The 17,593-nt window shown below is 44.7% G+C and overlaps 1 protein-coding gene across 1 annotated transcript in view; it reads left to right on the plus strand.

Annotated features, from left to right (window-relative positions):
- Positions 1–537: 537 nt before the first annotated feature.
- LOC119963108 (lysosome membrane protein 2-like) overlaps positions 538–17,593 on the plus strand; it is a 117,083-nt gene continuing 100,027 nt past the window's right edge. Inside the window, exon 1 of the mRNA XM_038791709.1 lies at positions 538–841. Coding sequence (XP_038647637.1) covers positions 719–841 — 123 coding nt within the window. The 5' untranslated portion in view covers positions 538–718. The remainder of the gene's footprint in view (positions 842–17,593) is intronic.

Raw genomic sequence — 17,593 nt, forward strand, 5'->3', positions numbered from 1 at the left:
CATCCTAACTACAGGAGGGGAGCTGGATTGGGGAGGCTCCCAGTTCAAGTTGCCAACTCTGTTGGACCGAGGAGACATGCCCTTAGAGATGTCATCGCAGGATCTCAAATACGTGCATAACTAACACACGAAAGTATTCAGCGAAAAAAATTAAAAATGTTTTTTAACATCCCAATAAAGGATAACCTTGGTGGCGTGGCGACCCTAAGTCCGCCCAGTCAGCCTTGATTTCTTTTCAGTAAATCGATGTGAAATGCTGAAGGTTTTGAGTCAGAGTTGAGAAAAAATAGTGGGACTGGTAATAGTTCTGAAGTAAAAAAAAGAAAACGCTGCAAACGCACAGCCAGCTGATCAATATATTTCCATCAAGAGACCTCTTGACATTTCAACCAATATCTGTTTCCTTTCCAGGCTGTAGCTCGCTCGGCATCTGCAGCATTTCCTGTTCTAATCCGGATTGTCATTCGGTGCAGGCCCTGGAGTAAGATCGGCTGCGCGTGCGTGCAGTTCGCCTGTTAGTGCGCAGCCGCAGGACGGGGCAGTGTCCCCGGGCCGGGTTGCAGTGGCTGCGCGTGGGCTTGGCCGGAGTGGGGGTTAGCGCGCCTGTCAATCAATCAATCACTTACTCACTGCTACTGCCGGGCAGAGCGCCACTCGCAGTAGTGCAGTCCCTGTGAGTGACCACCGCCTCCCACTGATACTCTCCATTGTCTTTACAATGGGTACCCGGCTTGGGGTCACTTACACGTTCGGCATCCTTTGCATTTTCTTGTTAATTGCGAGCATTGCTCTCCTCGTCACTAACGTCTTCCTCACTGTCGTCCAGAATTACGTTAAAAAGGTAAGAGCTGGGATTATTAACATTTTTGCCCTATGTGTGGTGGAGGGGATCTACAGAAATGAATTCCGTTTTGCTAACTTTCATTTCCACCTGTTTAATGTTTTGACTTAGCCTGGTGATGTAACACCGATTGTTTTTGGTTGACACTGACAAGGAGAAATTAACAATAGGGGTTGTTATTATCAATGAATTACATCTATAATGGATACTTTTGTTATTTATTGGGCTTTGTTCCAGACCTCGACAAAAGCAGACATGGTTAAATACAGCAGAATATTCTGACCAATTAAACACGTTGCACAACAAGTCTGGAATGAAGAGTGTAGTGCAGAATTGGCGATTCAGACCGGATACTGTAGAAATGTTCTTTAATGGGGTTTACTTTTAATTTAATTTGTTTATCGACTGATTTGTCACTTATCCAGTTGGGAATGGGCAGCGCAGTTGGTAGGATTTGGGTATTTGGAACGTTTGGGAGTGTTGAGTCATGGGACTAGGATGACTCGCCAGCAATGCATGTTCAAGTGCCCTTTGAACGTCCCGATGTGTTTCACCAGTGAGAATTGGATAATAAATTAATTTGGAGAGAAACGTGTCTGGAAGCTTAATTGAAAATGTTTAGTTTTGAGATTTTTTTGTTTTTGCAGGGTGTTTAGATACAGGGTGAGTGCTTCCTTGGACAAGACTAAGGATGCTTTCAACATTGGGGTGAAGGGGAGTTTATACAAAAGGTTGCAGTTACATAGTGCGGTTTCTTTTTAAGAAATTGATTTTGTTTTTATGAATTTGAAGTGGTGTGCTGAGTATTTAATTTTAACAGATGTCAAATGGAAACTAGCTATTTTAAATTGGCATATTGCTATTATAATAGACACATTTTAAAGTGGGATTTTTGAATCCTTTGGTGAGGACCCAGAAAAAAGTAACGAGGGTAATTCTATGACTTGGAACTTTATGCAAATGACCTTTTGAAGATAATTGTATGGCAAAACCCCTTGTGCCCTTTACCTGTTCTCAATTAGCAGATGTCCTTTCGGTGTATCCCAGTACTTAGATCTGTTAATAGTTTAATGTTTATACTGATACTTTCAAGTGGCAAAGTATCCCAGTTTTGCCAATGAGACACTTGTTTATGTTTCTTTTAGTTTTCATTATCTATTTACACAATTAACTTTAATCTCTTTACCTACCCGGTTAAGTAATCTAGATCCTCTTAATTGTTATTTGGCATTGTGTTGCATCTGTTAATTTATTTTTAAACTAATTAATTTTAATGTGCTAATGGTTTCTTTAAGAGGGAGCTGATTTAGGGCTTCTTAATAAAATGATTAAATGAATTGATGGGGCAAATGGAGAGAAACTGTTTCCTCTGGGGGAATCCAGAACAAGAAAACATAACAATAAAATTAGAACTGGACCATTCATGAGCAATGTCAGGAATCACACTAGGACTAGTGTTTTTTTTTAATTCATTCTAGTGATGTGTGTTGCTGGCAGAGCCAACACTTACTTATTGCCCACCCCCAATTGAGAAAGTGGTTGAGTCAAAATGAGTTGGAACTCTCTTCCCAAAAAGCTCTTGCGGCTAGGTCAATTGAAAATTTCAGAAATTACATTCATCTGTGTTGTTCAGCAAGGTTGTGTTCCAATTGAGGGTTTTTAACATTCATGGGTTGTATCTTTTGATTTTGGGATTGTAGCTTTAAATGTAAGGCAGATTGAAAAGGAATAAATGCGACCTGTTGCTGGTGTCTGCCTGACAGTAACACTGGGGGATTTCACTGTTTTGAGAAGGTTCAGATTGTTTCATGGAAAGAGAGAGGTGCAAGGTCATGGAATTTACATCATAGAATTTACAAAGCAGAAGGCCATTCGGCCCATCGAGTCTGCACCAGCTCTTGGAAAGAGCACCCTACCCAAGATTGTTTTTAATATAAATTTAGAGTACCCAATTATTTTTTCCAATTAAGGGGCAATTTAGCGTGGCCAATCCACCTAGCCTGCACATCTTTGGGTTGTGGGGGTGAAACCCACGCAAGCATGGGGAGAATGTGCAAACTCCACACGGACAGTCCCTACCCAAGGTTAACACCTCCACCCTATTCCCATAACCCAGTAACCCCACCCAACACTAAGGGCAATTTTGGACACATAAGGGCAATTTATCATGGCCAATCCACATAACCTGCACATCTTTGGACTGTGGGAGGAAACCGGAGCACCCAGAGGAAACCCACGCGCACACTGGGAGGATGTGCAGACTCTGCACAGACAGTGACCCAAGCCGGAATCGAACCTGGAGCTGTGAAGCAATTGTGCTATCCACAATGCTAACGTGCTGCCCCTAAGGTATTGACTTGGATCCTGAATCTCCCAAAGTCCTAGAAAGGTGTTATAGATATTAAGTTGGACGTTTCATGGTCAAAAATGTTAACAAATGGGTTAAGAAACATTCCAATTAAATGTCTCATTGATCCAATAATTGGTACTTGTATGTAAAGAGGCTACAAGTGGCCTTAGAGGCATGCGATGTGATGATAGAGTTTGGTGCTGAGTGTGTTCTAAGAAAAATAAAGGTGTTTGGGAAAAGGAGCAGGACTCTTGACTCTTTACTCCACAGCAGCCAGAGGCTAACAGAAAATGGGGTCTGGAGCTATTGTTGCTGCTTTTATTAACAAACCACAAGCTGTGAGTATGTTTCTTGTATTGACCGAATTACCACACAACCAGTATGTTAGCTCAAAAGACAGTTTATTAATAAACACAAGACTCGTCTCTCTGTGCAATGATACACACGGCTACGCATAAACTACACCTATCGACTAAGATGACCTTTACTTAACTTCTGGATGACCGGCTCTGTGCAGGTAGATAAGGCCTTTATCTGAGTCCTCACGTGTGTTGGCTAGAAATTGTCAGGTTTGTCGCAGCTCGTCTCTTTCAGGTAGCGATCGCGGGTCTTGAACTTGGCTGGTCATTATGCTGCAGTTGGTGTGGGCACAGGCCGGTCCCAAAAGAGATCGATCCCTAGTTGCGCAGGGCCTCTTATCCTTCTCCTTTTGTGCTGTGCTAACTCATGATCTAATGGATCGATAGGGTCTCGATCACCCTAATTTATTTTGGCCAATTAGGGGCAGATAGCTCGATGGCTGAACGGATCCTAGTTACTATTGTCCCAAGTACGTACGCCCTTCCAAATAAGGGGAAGTGGCGCCGGTGAGTCTGCTACTGTTGCTATTCCTTGATTTGAGTCTATTGTCCTGGGGAAATCGGTGATTGACCTTTAACAGGTGCAAGTTTCAGGTCGGTCTTGTTTTCCTTTGTACAATACACAGGGGCTGTGTACTGTCCGTGTCCCAACTTGACCACAATTCCCATTATCCTTTGTGGGTGGCCATTTTAGATGGCCACACTATCACACCATATTAATTCATAAGGCACCTTTTAGTATAAGAAACTGTCTCAAGGTGCTTCAAAGGAACATTATTAAACAAAATTTGTCACTGAGCCTCAAAGATATTAGGGCAGGTGACCAAAAGCTTGGTCAGAGAGGTTTTAAGGAACATCTTAAATGAGGAAAGTAAAGTTGAGAGAAAGAGGTATAGGGAGGAATATCCAGAGCACTGCCTTGGTAACTGAAGGTAATGGTGAAGCAATGTGGTGCTCAAAGCCACGGTGGCACAGTGATTAGCACTGCTGCCTCACAGCTCTGGGAACCCAGGTTCAATTCCGGCCTCGGGTGTCTATGTGGAGTTTTCACCTTCTCCCCCTGTCTGAGTGGGTTTCCTACAGGTGTTCCGGTTTCCTGCCACAGTCCAAGGACAGGCAGGTTAAGTGGATTAGCCATGATAAATTGTCCCATTCGTATCCAAAAGGTTAGGTGGGGTTAATGGGTTATGGGACTAGAATGCTCTTTCCAAAAGCTGGTGCAGATTCAATGGGCCGAATGGCCTCCTTCTTAATGTAGGAATTTTATGGATTCTAAACCTCAACGGCCATGGGGTTGGAAGAGATTAGCGATGGGGGAAGAATTGAGGTCCTGGAGAAATTTGAGAACCAGGATGAGGATGTTAATATTGAGAACTTGTGGCATTATGTAGGGGGAAGAATTGAGGTCCTGGAGAAATTTGAGAACCAGGATGAGGATGTTAATATTGAGAACTTGTGGCATTACGTAGGGGGACGATGTTAATGAGGTGGCTCCTGCTAGAGTACTGCATCTTTCCCCTTTTCTCTTGGCTTCAGGGATGTTTTCTTTTTTAAAACCCACAATTAATGGGATATCGATCCTATATAAGTAAAATGCCCAGAAAAGTCATTGATGGAGTCAGAGATAAAATGGCTGACACAGCCATCTGAATGGCTCTGGAGAAGATCTTCTCTGGAGAAGATCAACAAAAACGTGAAAGCCCATGGAGCCACGATAAAAGATATGGAAATGGCCCTTTTGAGAAGCAGCGATCAGATTGCCTCACTGCAGTGCTAAATTGCCCGTAATGGGGGGATTGTTGGGTTACGGGTTACGTGGGTTTAAGTAGGGTGATCATTGCTCGGCACAACATTGAGGGCCGAAGGGCCTGTTCTGTGCTGTACTGTTCTATAAACACAGATGTCTCGGCTGGCTGTGGTGAATAAATCGCTGAAGTCCAACGTAAATGATTTAGAGAATCTATTCAGGAGGCAAAATGTTCAAATTGTGGGGCTGTAAGCAGGATGCAAGGCCCAAACACCCACTGTGGGGGAGGGGGAGATTCCCGTACCCTCCTGAGTTGTATGGAGCCCACCTCGTACTGAGGATCCACCCCGTGCGATAAGAGTGAAGTTCCATGGCTTCAAAGAGAGCGGGTTCTGAGATGGGGGAGGGAGCGGCGTGACTTCAATGGGAAGGCCATGCCATCAGGTTGTACCAAGATGTTGGAACGGAGCTGGAAACAAAGAGGGTGTGGTGTACCCTGCGTGGTTCAAGGTGACTTTCCAGGAAAGGACTATTTATTTGCTGTGTGGGAGAGGCGGCCGTACTGACCTCCCCGAACAGGTGCCGGAATGTGGCGACTAGGGGCTTTTCACAGTAATTTAATTGAAACCTACTTGGGAGAATAAGCTATTATTATTATTATTATTATTATTATTACTCCTTTGTTAAGAAGCAGGCAGTGTTGGAATGGGCATGTTGAACTCTTGGTGTTCCATGTTTTGTTTTGCATTTTCCTGCTCTTGATGGGTTGAATTTGTTCACAGTTTGGGCTTGGGTTTGGGGTTTAGTTTTATCTGGGGTCTGATTGTTATGAAAATATATGGCTCCATGTTGGAGCTCAATGGTTTATGGGGTTTTAGTATTTTGTTCTTGTAACCATTTTTTCTTCACTAGTTGAGAATCTCCCTGCTAAGATTTTGCTAATGGGAGCAGTGTTGATAGTTTGACTGCAGCTCATTCTAGTCAATTTTTAGATAATGAGCTTAGTGTTCTTGTTTTGTTTAGGTTTAGCTTTGTTAGCAGTAGATTTTAGTTTGTGTTCGCCTTGCATTTATTTGTATGCATATTGTATGCATAATGCATATTGATAATATCAGAGGGCAAGGGCAAGCGGGTGTCTTTTGACTAATTTGACGGTGCCTGCAGATTTTTATTTATTTAATCTTATGATTTGGTTTGGCCATCTTTGGTCGGCCTAGTTTCTGCACCTGTTATGTATCTGTTGGGCAATCTATCTTGGTGAAAATGGCTGACTCCAGATTGAGGGGGGTGGGAGACCCCCAATTCGTTTGGTCACCTGGAACGTCAGGGAACTGAATGGCCCAGTGAAATGGTCGAGAGTATTTGCTCACTGTAAGAGTTTAAATTCAAGGGGCGGCACAGTGGTTAGCACTGCTGCTTCACAGCGCTGAGGACCCAGGTTTGATCCTTGCCCTGGGTCACTGTTTGTGTGGCGTTTGCACATTCAGACGGCGATAGCGCTGGGGTCCTCTGTTAAGTGGATGGGGATAACTCGGGGAGGGGTGGAGCATCGGATGTCCCTTTACTTTGATATTACAGGCCTCAATGGACGAGATATTGAGGCTGCTTGGGAGTTTTGGCTCCTTCTCTGGGTACAAGTTTAACTTGGGCAAGAGTGAATGCTTCCCAATCAACCTCCCGAGGAGGTGAGCCCGACTGGGGCTGCAACCTTTTCGCCTTGCCAAAACTAGCTTTTGATATCTTGAGTCTGGGTGGCCCAAAATTGGGCGTTGCTTTATAAATTACATTTGTCTGGTTGATGGTGTCAAATCAGACTTGGAGGTGGGATAACCTCCCCCTGCCCTTGGTGGGCAGGGTTCAGACCATTAAAATGCACGTACTCCCGAGATTTTTATTTATTTTTTCAATGTCTCCCTATTTTTATCCCCAAGTCCTTTTTTTGTCAGTAAATTAATGCCCCCCTTTATTTGGGCAGGTAAGACCCCCAAGGATCCGTGGAGCTTTGCTCCAAAGAGATGCACAGTCAGGGGGCTTGGCTCTACCCAATTTATTGTTTTGTAATTGGACAGCCAATATTCAGAAGATCTTGTTGTGATTTAGTGGTCCTAGTTCTATATGGGGACAAATGGAAGAGAGCTCCTGCATGGTTTCTTGCCTTGGTGCAATAGTAACTGCACCGTTGCCTTTTGCTCCAGTAACATTTTCCATGAGTCCAGTGGTGGTGTCCACCCTGAGAATCTGGAAGCAGTTCAGGCAGCATTTTTAAGCCCTGTTCCCTGTTTTCGCTAGCCCCCATCTGCAATAACCACCTTTTCCTGCCAGCGAGTCATAGGAGAGGAAAGGTTTGGAGACCTGTTTGTGGAGGGGTGGTTAGCCAGTTTTAAGGCGCTGGTGGAGAAATTCCAACACCTGGTTCCAGTCTTTTCAAATATTGAAATTTGAGATTTTTCGCGCAAGGCCTTTCCCTCCTTGACGCCACCCTTTTCTCCGTTAAAGAGGATTTTGTCTTTGGCCGAGTCTGGTGGGGGGACTAGTTTGGGCATACATGGCCATATCCTCTCAGCGGAGTCGGCTCCATTGAGTGAGGTGAGGGGGAGTTGGGTCCCATTCTGGAAGCTGAGGTATGGAGTGAGGACCGTCACGGTAAACTACACATCTTCATGTGCTTGGCTAAGTTTGATACAATTCAAGGTGGTGCGCAGGGTGCATTTGACTAAAGCGGGGATGAGTGAATTGTTCTCTTGTGTGGAGGATAAGTGAGCGTTGCTCTTTGGGGCCGGCTAACCACACTTCTCCTATGTTCTGGTCCTGTCACAAATTGGTAAGCTTTTGGGCGTCTTTCTTCTGCACCATGCCAGAGATACTTGATGTTAATTTTTCTTTAAAAAGGGTCAATTTAGCAAGGTGAATCCACCGAACTGCACATTTTTGGACTGTGGGAGGAAACTGGAGGACACCGAGAAAGTGCAAATACTCTGTTGATTTGCATCTATGTTTGCTGGTGACCATTTTTAGGGTATCCGACTCCCCGGTGCTTCAGATGGGGGTGAAGGCGGATGTGTGTTCATCCTCCCCTCATTAAGATCCTGGAGACGAGTTCTGTTTGGGCGGAGGCCTCCTATTCCAGTGTCTCGGCTTGGTTGGGTGACGTCATGTCTTTCCTCCATATGGAGAACATTAAGTATACCGTTAGAGGGTCGATCTGGGGGTTCTACCCAAGATGGCAGCCGTTCATTTCTTATTTAAAGAGCGAGTCACATAGCTGTGAGGGGGTTTAGTTTTGTTTTTTGGGGTTACGTTAATATGTGCCTTTGCTTGTTAGTCTCATTCTTTTATTGTCTAACTTTGGTTAATAGTTTTGGATGTTGTGTTTATTATGAAATTTTAAAAATAAACATTTAAAGAAATGTCAATTGAGGTATATTCAGGAGCTGCTGTAAGTTGGCAAGCATGGACATGATGGATGTCAAGTTAGGGCATGGGCAGAAGAGTTTAGCACAGGTTTATGGAAAGTAGAATGTGGGAGGCAGGATACCATTGAAATATTCAAGTCTGCAGGTAACAAAGGAATGACTGAGGGTTTCAACTGCAGATGAGGTAAGGGTGGGGCATCAGGTGATGTTAAAAAGGTGGAGATAGGTGGTCTCAGTGAAGATGGGTAATGTAAATAAACACTTGCCTCCTGCTATAACTAGTGAGGATCCTCATTCCATCACCAAACTGAATTGTATTCTTCACAACCGGTCAGATGTAGTTTTAGTGTATTTAGCAAGCAGCAGTAGATTTAAACATTTGAGGTCATAAAATCCAATAGGGAATTCAGCAGAAACTACTTTGCACAGAGTGATTAGGATGTGGAACGTGGATTGGCTGGGGTCAATAGCATAGATGCATTTTAAGGTCAGCTACATAACTACTTTTTTAAAAATTCCTTTATCAGAGTTACAAAGCCAAAGATCAGTGTGTGGAGTGAAGCAAACCCCTAATCCAGCTCCTTGCCTGTTCCCAAAAACAATTTTAAAAAAAAAACAAATTCCGAGTACCCAATATTTTTTTCCAATTAAGGGACAATTTAGTGTGGCCAATCCACCTACCCTGCACATCTTTGGGTTGTGGGGGTGAGAGCCACATAAACACGGGGGAAATGTTCAAACGTAGGGAATCAATGCGTAGGGAAGAAGTATTGGCAATTCTGGACAAGGTGAAAATAGATAAGTCCCCGGGGCCTGATGGGATTTATCCTAGGATTCTCTGGGAAGCCAGGGAAGAGATTGCTGTGCCTTTGGCTTTGATTTTTAGTTCTTCATTGGCTACAGGAATAGTGCCAGAGGACTGGAGGATAGCAAATGTGGTCCCTTTGTTTACGAAGGGGAGTAGAGATAACCCTGGTAACTATAGGCCGGTGAGCCTAACGTCTGTGGTGAGTAAAGTCTTGGAGAGGATTATAAAAGATACGATTTATAATCATCTAGATAGGAATAATATGATTAGGGATAGTCAGCATGGTTTTGTGAAGGGTAGATCATGCCTCACAAACCTTATCGAGTTCTTTGAGAAGGTGACTGAACAGGTAGATGAGGGTAGAGCAGTTGATGTGGTGTATATGGATTTCAGTAAAGCGTTTGATAAGGTTCCCCACGGTCGGCTATTGCAGAAAATACGGAGGCTGAGGATTGAGGGTGATTTAGAGATGTGGATCAGAAATTGGCTAGTTGAAAGAAGACAGAGAGTGGTAATGGATGGGAAATGTTCAGAATGGAGTTCAGTTACGAGTGGCGTACCACAAGGATCTGTTCTGGGGCCGTTGCTGTTTGTCATTTTTATAAATGACCTAGAGGAGGGCACAGAAGGATGGGTGAGTAAATTTGCAGACGACACTAAAGTCGGTGGAGTTGTAGACAGTGTGGAAGGATGTTGCGGGTTACAGAGGGACATAGATAAGCTGCAGAGCTGGGCTGAGAGGTGGCAAATGGAGTTTAATGTGGAGATGTGTGAGGTGATTCACTTTGGAAAGAATAACAGGAATGCGGAATATTTGGCTAATGGTAAAATTCTTGGTAGTGTGGATGAGCAGAGGGATCTCGGTGTCCATGTACATAGATCCCTGAAAGTTGCCACCCAGGTTGATAGGGTTGTGAAGAAGGCCTATGGTGTGTTGGCCTTTATTGGTAGAGGGATTGAGTTCCGGAGCCATGAGGTCATGTTGCAGTTGTACAAAACTCTAGTACGGCCGCATTTGGAGTATTGCGTACAGTTCTGGTCGCCTCATTATAGGAAGGACGTGGAAGCTTTGGAACGGGTGCAGAGGAGATTTACCAGGATGTTGCCTGGTATGGAGGGAAAATCTTATGAGGAAAGGCTGATGGACTTGAGGTTGTTTTCGTTAGAGAGAAGGTTAAGAGGTGACTTAATAGAGGCATACAAAATGATCAGAGGGTTAGATAGGGAGAGCCTTCTCCCGCGCGGATGGAGGTGGCTAGCACGAGGGGACATAGCGTTAAATTGACGGGTAATAGATATAGGACAGAGGTCAGAGGTGGGTTTTTTACGCAAAGAGTGGTGAGGCCGTGGAATGCCCTACCTGCAACAGTAGTGAACTCGCCAACATTGAGGGCATTTAAAAGTTTATTGGATAAGCATATGGATGATAAGGGCATAGTGTAGGTTAGATGGCCTTTAGTTTTTTTCCATGTCGGTGCAACATCGAGGGCCGAAGGGCCTGTACTGCGCTGTATCGTTCTATGTTCAAACGCCACGTGGATAGTGAACCGGGGCTGCGATCAAACCCGGGCCGTGGCGCCATGAGGCAGCAGTGCTAGCCACTGTGCTACTGTGCCGCCTCAGCTACGTGACTACTTGAGGGTGAAAGGAAAGGAGGAAATATTGATGGTGTTCGAAGAAGTAGAGTGGGAGTAGGCTTGTGCGGAGTATAAAAGGCCAGCATGGAACTGTTTTTTGTGCTGCCAATTCATTGTAAATGGTGGTATTGTATTGCTAGTAATCTGTAAATTACCGAATTTGGCTGAGTCACATTGTTATTAGTTTATAATCTTTGCCCGTGGGGGTGTGATCACGAGACTGGTGTTATTCAGATGAGTGAAACAAATCAATTTAACATGTTGCAACTACCTACCCAACTAAGACTGGTTTATACTTGTGCTGACACACTGGTGAAGGGACATGTCTTAGTGCAAGAAAGTTGAAGAAGCCAAACTGATATTCTGTATATTGTTAACACACCACACTCACTGAACCTCACTGAAGCCAATCTTTATGGCAAAAATGACTCATTGTTGCTTCTGTTTCTCAAATGAAAGTAATTAAAAATGGTGCCCTCTTTAAGTCTGAATTACAATTTTGTTCACTCAAGTTAAGCCCTTTAATTTTACATTTTTGTTTGATTCATCTTTGTAATAAATCCTTAAGGAGGCAGCGTGGTGGCACAGTGGTTAGCACTGCTGCCTCAAGGCGCCGAGATCCCAGGTTCGATCCCGGCTCTGTCCGTGTGGAGTTTGCACATTCTCCCCGTGTTTGCGGGGGTTTCGCCCCCACAACCCAATGATGTGCAGGAGAGGTGGATTGGCCATGCTAAATTGCCCCTTATTTGGAAAAATAAATTGGGCACTCCAAATTTGTATATTTTAAAAAAATGCTTAAGCTACTTGGGAAGCGCCATAAATAGTGTGATGGGGAGGGTGGGGGGATCTTAATTTTATTTCCAAAGGAAGCTAAACTGGGCGCTTCTCAGCAGCTTAACAGGGCTGGGGCAACAATAGTTGTCCTTTTACAGTGATACATTAGCTTAGTTTCTGTTTCTATTCATTGATAAGTGTGTGTGCCTCTCCAGAGAAAGAAAATTGCCTCCTGTGATAGACTAGCATGGTAATACTTGTTATCGAAGTGCAGATATTAGTAATGCCTTGTGTTGGGTGAGATGCTACAGGACAAGCAATAATTAGGGTATTACACACTCTAAAAGCGACAAATGCTGTCATAAGAGGTTAAAAATGTGGTGGGGGTTAGGAATGCCCCCTAAATTGAGCTGTAAAAAGTACCTTTGATATTTTTCCTGAAACCCAAATCAGCAGGAAAATATTTATTCAATATGGAACTTTACCGTGAAGGTCATTCCAGTTCATCTCAAAATGAAGCATGATATAATGAGTCAGGTAACCAGATCTTAAGCAGATGTAGTTGTGTTCATTGACTGTAGAATTGCTGCTAACTGGATAGATAGCAGTATGACTTTAAAAAAGGCCTACAATGTGTCTTGCCCCACAAATAGTTTCTCACCTTCCTAGTGAAAATATGAGGTATAAATGATAATCGAGCAGTTTTAATAAGAATACTTAGAATAGAGCGAATAATCTAATATTTAATCTAAATTGCAAGTGTTCAGTCACTGGCCAGTGTATTTTTAAAGGATCATTAAAATTTCTTTGTACTGCAAAAAATCTAGATTAATAAGAGTCCCATTCTCTTTCCCCCCCCCCCCCCCCCCAACTGATTTGAATAGACTTTGCCGCAAACTTACTTTCTCAAGGCTAGCACATTAGACTATCTGAATGAATGCTTTACTACATACATGACATGTTTTATCCTGCATTGTGTGGCATCTTTAACACAGTGTGTACATCTCCAGACATGTAAAAGCCAGTAAAGTTTTATTTCCACTTGCTGTATTTTTTAAATTTCTGATTCTGATCCTGCTGATCAACTGCATTTGCACACAGCTCTTGTAGTTCGTGAGAACTTTTGAAACTGTCCTGGGGGTACACAAAAGCTGCATTTAATTTGTTAACAATTGAGTCATTTCTCTTCCTGTGCTTTTTTGTTCGACTCTTGCTGTTTTTCTTGTTTAGTAATGTTCCAAAACAAGCTTTGTTTGCACATTCTTCTCAAAAATCTATCTTTTAAAATGTGTTTTTTAATGGATAACGGAAGCTAATCGAAGGATCCTTAATGTTTTGTCAGAAAAAAACATTGTGTAGGAATCTTAAAATCTGCAGTAGCTCTGGGATCTCTCAGTTGATAGGAGACGACCATTTGGCCCATCGAGTCTGCACCAAACGTCCGAAAGAGCAGCCTAACCTATGCCCACACGCCACCCTTTCCCTGTAACCCCATCTAACCGTTAGAGACTTGAGGAGCAATTTAGCATGGCCAATCCACTTTATCTGCACATCTTTGGACTTGCAGATGCTAACTGTGTCACAAGGATATTTGTGGTGGGCATCTCATTGTTCAAATGCATCCAAACTGTAAATGATTTCATCACCTTCTCTGGGTTCTCTCATGACTGAAGAGTCCGATGTGAGATCAGCATTGGTGTCCCCAGACCTGTCAGTTTACGTTGCCATTGTTGGTGTGTGGGGTAGCTCTGCAGCACTGAGCCACGTCTGGTCTTCCTCTTGACATGTTGGTTGATGCGGGTTTGGCATAGATGGTCCCCGAAAATTTCAGTGCTTGCCTCCACATTCGGTTGCAGTGTTTTTCCTTCGAGACGTGATCTGCATTGCAGAAGTTTGTAATGCTCTTGGGTTTCAACTTTGAGAGGCAGCTCTCACATGGATCTTAGAAGTGAGTGAGCTCTGAGTTATAAGTATATGCATTTTGAAGATAATGTGGTCACAGTTGTTCAAGTTAATTTGAATTCTGTGCCCTGCATTGAGTTTTGTTACCAACACCATTTCAAAAATATGATTGAGGGTGCAATTAAAGCAAAGAAATTATTCAAGACATTTTCCATTTGCAATATACATAACACTCCGATCTCAAATTTATACAGTTTTTATAATGAACAAGAAGTCCGCCATTTATTCCCCCCCCCCCCCCACCCCCGTTCAGCGGTATCCTAGACATAAAGGGATCCCATGGGTGGGGCCCTGCCTCATCCAGATTCCAGGCCTACCCAAGATGACCACTGCCACATTCCTCCACCCAATAGCTTAACACAGAAACCTACACCGTCAGCAACTCTCCCACCTCCAACAAAGAAAATCGAAGGCTTGTTGTCTCGTTATCCCAACCCACGTAGAAATTAGCACCCCCCCCCCCCCCCCCCCCCCCAGATAACCTGTGTCTTCCCCCATTAACCAGTATCTCTGTTAGCAGGGTGACCCCACCTGTGGAGAGATGCAAGTTTTTATTTACAAAAATAAATTCCACACTCAGCCTCCCTATCCCAGCCTACTCTTAATTTTGTACCCCAGGGCAGCACGGTGGCCTAGTGGTTAGCACAACCGCCTCACGGCGCTGAGGTCCCAGGTTCGATCCCGGCTCTGGGTCACTGTCCGTGTGGAGTTTGCACGTTCTCCCCATGTCTGCGTGGGTTTCGCCCCCACAACCCAAAAATGTGCAGAGTAGGTGGATTGGCCACGCTAAATTGCCCCTTAATTGGAAAAAATAATTGGCTAATCTAAATTTATAAAAAAAAAATAAAAAAATTTTGTACCCCAAACCAGTCCTTCTCCACATCCACTCCTCTATCCTCCCCCACCGCCACCATTTCCAACAATTGCTTTAAAACATCCAAAAACCCTTATTCTAAATGACCGATAACCGATATTACAGAATGATACAAAAATATAACCGGAAAATTCAATAACAACACTAAACACACTACCAAAACTTAGACATACAGGTGAACCCACCCAAAATATTCAAATGTCGCCTGTCCATGTTCCTTCATTTTTAATTTTCTTTTTTTTAAATTTTGAGTCCTCTATTATTTTTTTCCAATTAGGGGGCAATTTAACACGGCCCATTCACCTAACCTGCACATCTTTGCGTTGTGGGGGTGAAACCCACACAGACATGGGGAGCATGTGCAAACTCCACACCGACAGTGACCCAGAGCCGGGATTCGAACTCGGGTCCTCAGTGCGCCACATGCCGCCCTGTCCATGTTCCTTCATAAAGATTATCACCTCTTAGTCCATACCCCTGTATATGACCCACAGGTGAGCTAAGTACATCATTCTAAACCTCATTGCTCCTAAAAAGAGCAGAATTTGCCGCCTTAAACCCAGCCCTCCTTTTCGCCAGTTCCATTCCCCAGTCCTGATAGATCCAAACGGTGTGGCCTTCCCGTCTTCGTTCTCCTATTCCCTTCGCCCACCTGAGGATCCTTTCTTTGTCCAAGTACCTGTGAAGCTGGACTGTGATCACCTATAGCGGCTCCCCAACTCCGGACTTCTTCCTCAGTGACTGGGGGGCACGGTCCACTTCAGAAGGGTGTGCAAAGACCCCCTCCCCTCAAGCTGCTCCAACATTTTTGCCAAGTATTTTGTGGCCTTCGCTCCTTCTATGCCCTCCGGCAGTCCAACGATCCTCAGGTTTTGTCATCTGGAGCAGTTCCCCAGGTCGGCAAACTTATTTTTGTTTCAAATATAAATTGAGTACCCAATTCTTTCTTTTTCCCAGGTAAGGGGCAGTTTAGGGTGGTCAATTCACCTACCCTGCACATCTTTTTGGCTCGTGGGGGTGAGACCCATGCAGACACGGGGAGAATGACCTGGGACCGGGATCGAACCTGGGTCCCTGGTGCCGTGAGACAGCAGTGCTACTCACTCCGCTAACGTGTCACCCTCCAGGTCATCAATCTTGACTTGCTTTTTTTTAAACCCCCTCAGACATCTTTATCACCACTGCCTACAAGGAGGAAATCCGATCCTCATGATCTGAGACTGTCTCCTCCACCTTCCGGATTTGGGGGGTTGGGGGGTGGAGAGAGTCCTGTTTTCCCCCCTTGAGTTCCCGAGGGAGGTTAGGATGGTCTGCCTTCCTGGTTTGATATATGTGGGAGGGAACCGTGTCCCTTCCTGCGAATGGCCTTCCTCCCCATTTCTCCTGTGCTATACGCGAGCTCCCTATCATCTGGGGAGGCGGGGGGGGCTTTTACCCTCTAAACTCCCCCCTTCCTATCCGCTCCCCACCCCCGCTAGTTAGGTGCTTGTTTCGGCAGGTCTGCAGAGAGGTTTGTGAACTTCCGTGTATCATGGAATCTCTCCTTCGACCCCCTTATTGAGAATTTTATCTTTTCTAGTTTCAGGAATTTGGCCAGATTGGAGAGCCACTTTGAGGCCCTGGGTGGTGCTCCCAACTTCCAAGTTAGCAGAAGTCTCTGCCTGGCGAACAGTGAGGTGAAAATCAGGGCGTCTGTTCCTTCCCTGTCCAGAGCTCTGGATGCTCTGACATCCCAAAGACCGCCACAGTCAGGCACGACTCTTATCTTGACCCCCACAGCCTTGACATAACCTCGAATAAGGTCGTCCAGAACTCTGGGGCACGACCAGAACATGTGGGTGTGATTGCTGGGCCCCTGACACTGCTTGCACTTATCCCCACCTCTGGAGGAAAAAAAACACCTCTAGAGGAAGAAAACACTCAGTGTGTCTTTTGAGCTGCATCAGGCTTAGCCTGGCACAGGAGGAAGTGGACTTAATCCTGTGTAGCTCCTCAATCCATAGTCCTCTCCCCATCTCCATGCCCAGCTTCTCCTCCCATTTCCGTTAGGTCTCGTCCAGTGGGGTCCTGAACTTTTCTGAGAGTCATCTGTAGATGTAGCCACATTTGTCGTCCTCAGACCAGTCCAGTTGTACCATTGTGCCCAGAAATCTGTCACCGGGTCTTTGGGAGAGTGTTGATTCTTACAGCCTACCTTCTGGCTATTCCCCTCTATCGTTGGTTGCCCAGTCCATTTTTCTGGATGATTGTTTTGGCCTCCTCTGGGCATCAAAGTAGTGTTCATTACCCTGGGATGTGACCCATGATTTGGCATGTTGGAGCATGCCAAACAGCACCCTACTTTCGTATAAATACTGGTGGGGAACCATTGAATTCTGCCCGGCGCTTGGTCAGGTCAGCACCAATGACCCAGTACAAGCAGATGGAATATGCTTCCCATTTGCACCCTTTTGCGCTCTTTGCTCATCAGGAATTGCTCTTTGTCCTGGTACCTGTGCAGCCTTATGATTATCACCCATAGTAGTTTCCTGGGCCACTGCCGAAGCGATCTGTGGGTGCGGTCTGCCTCCAGTTCTGTGCCTCCACGTGTGGTTCCTGCTCTGAGGCTGAAGAGCCCCTCCCCTCGTCTCTAATGGCTTTTCGCTTTTCCCATCATGCTTTACAGTGTGGTTGATGGGTTAGTCAGGGGGGATTATGAATACTTTTGGTGCCCATTTGTTGGGTTAAAAGGACTTAGTCGATATTGAAGCCTGTTTTCGTGCTTCCGCACGGCTCGTGGCCGCCACCAGAAATCAGCATACTTCAAATTTAATGACAAATTGCCCAAC

This window comes from Scyliorhinus canicula, chromosome 3, assembly GCF_902713615.1.
Source record: "Scyliorhinus canicula chromosome 3, sScyCan1.1, whole genome shotgun sequence".
Lineage (NCBI taxonomy): Eukaryota > Metazoa > Chordata > Chondrichthyes > Carcharhiniformes > Scyliorhinidae > Scyliorhinus > Scyliorhinus canicula.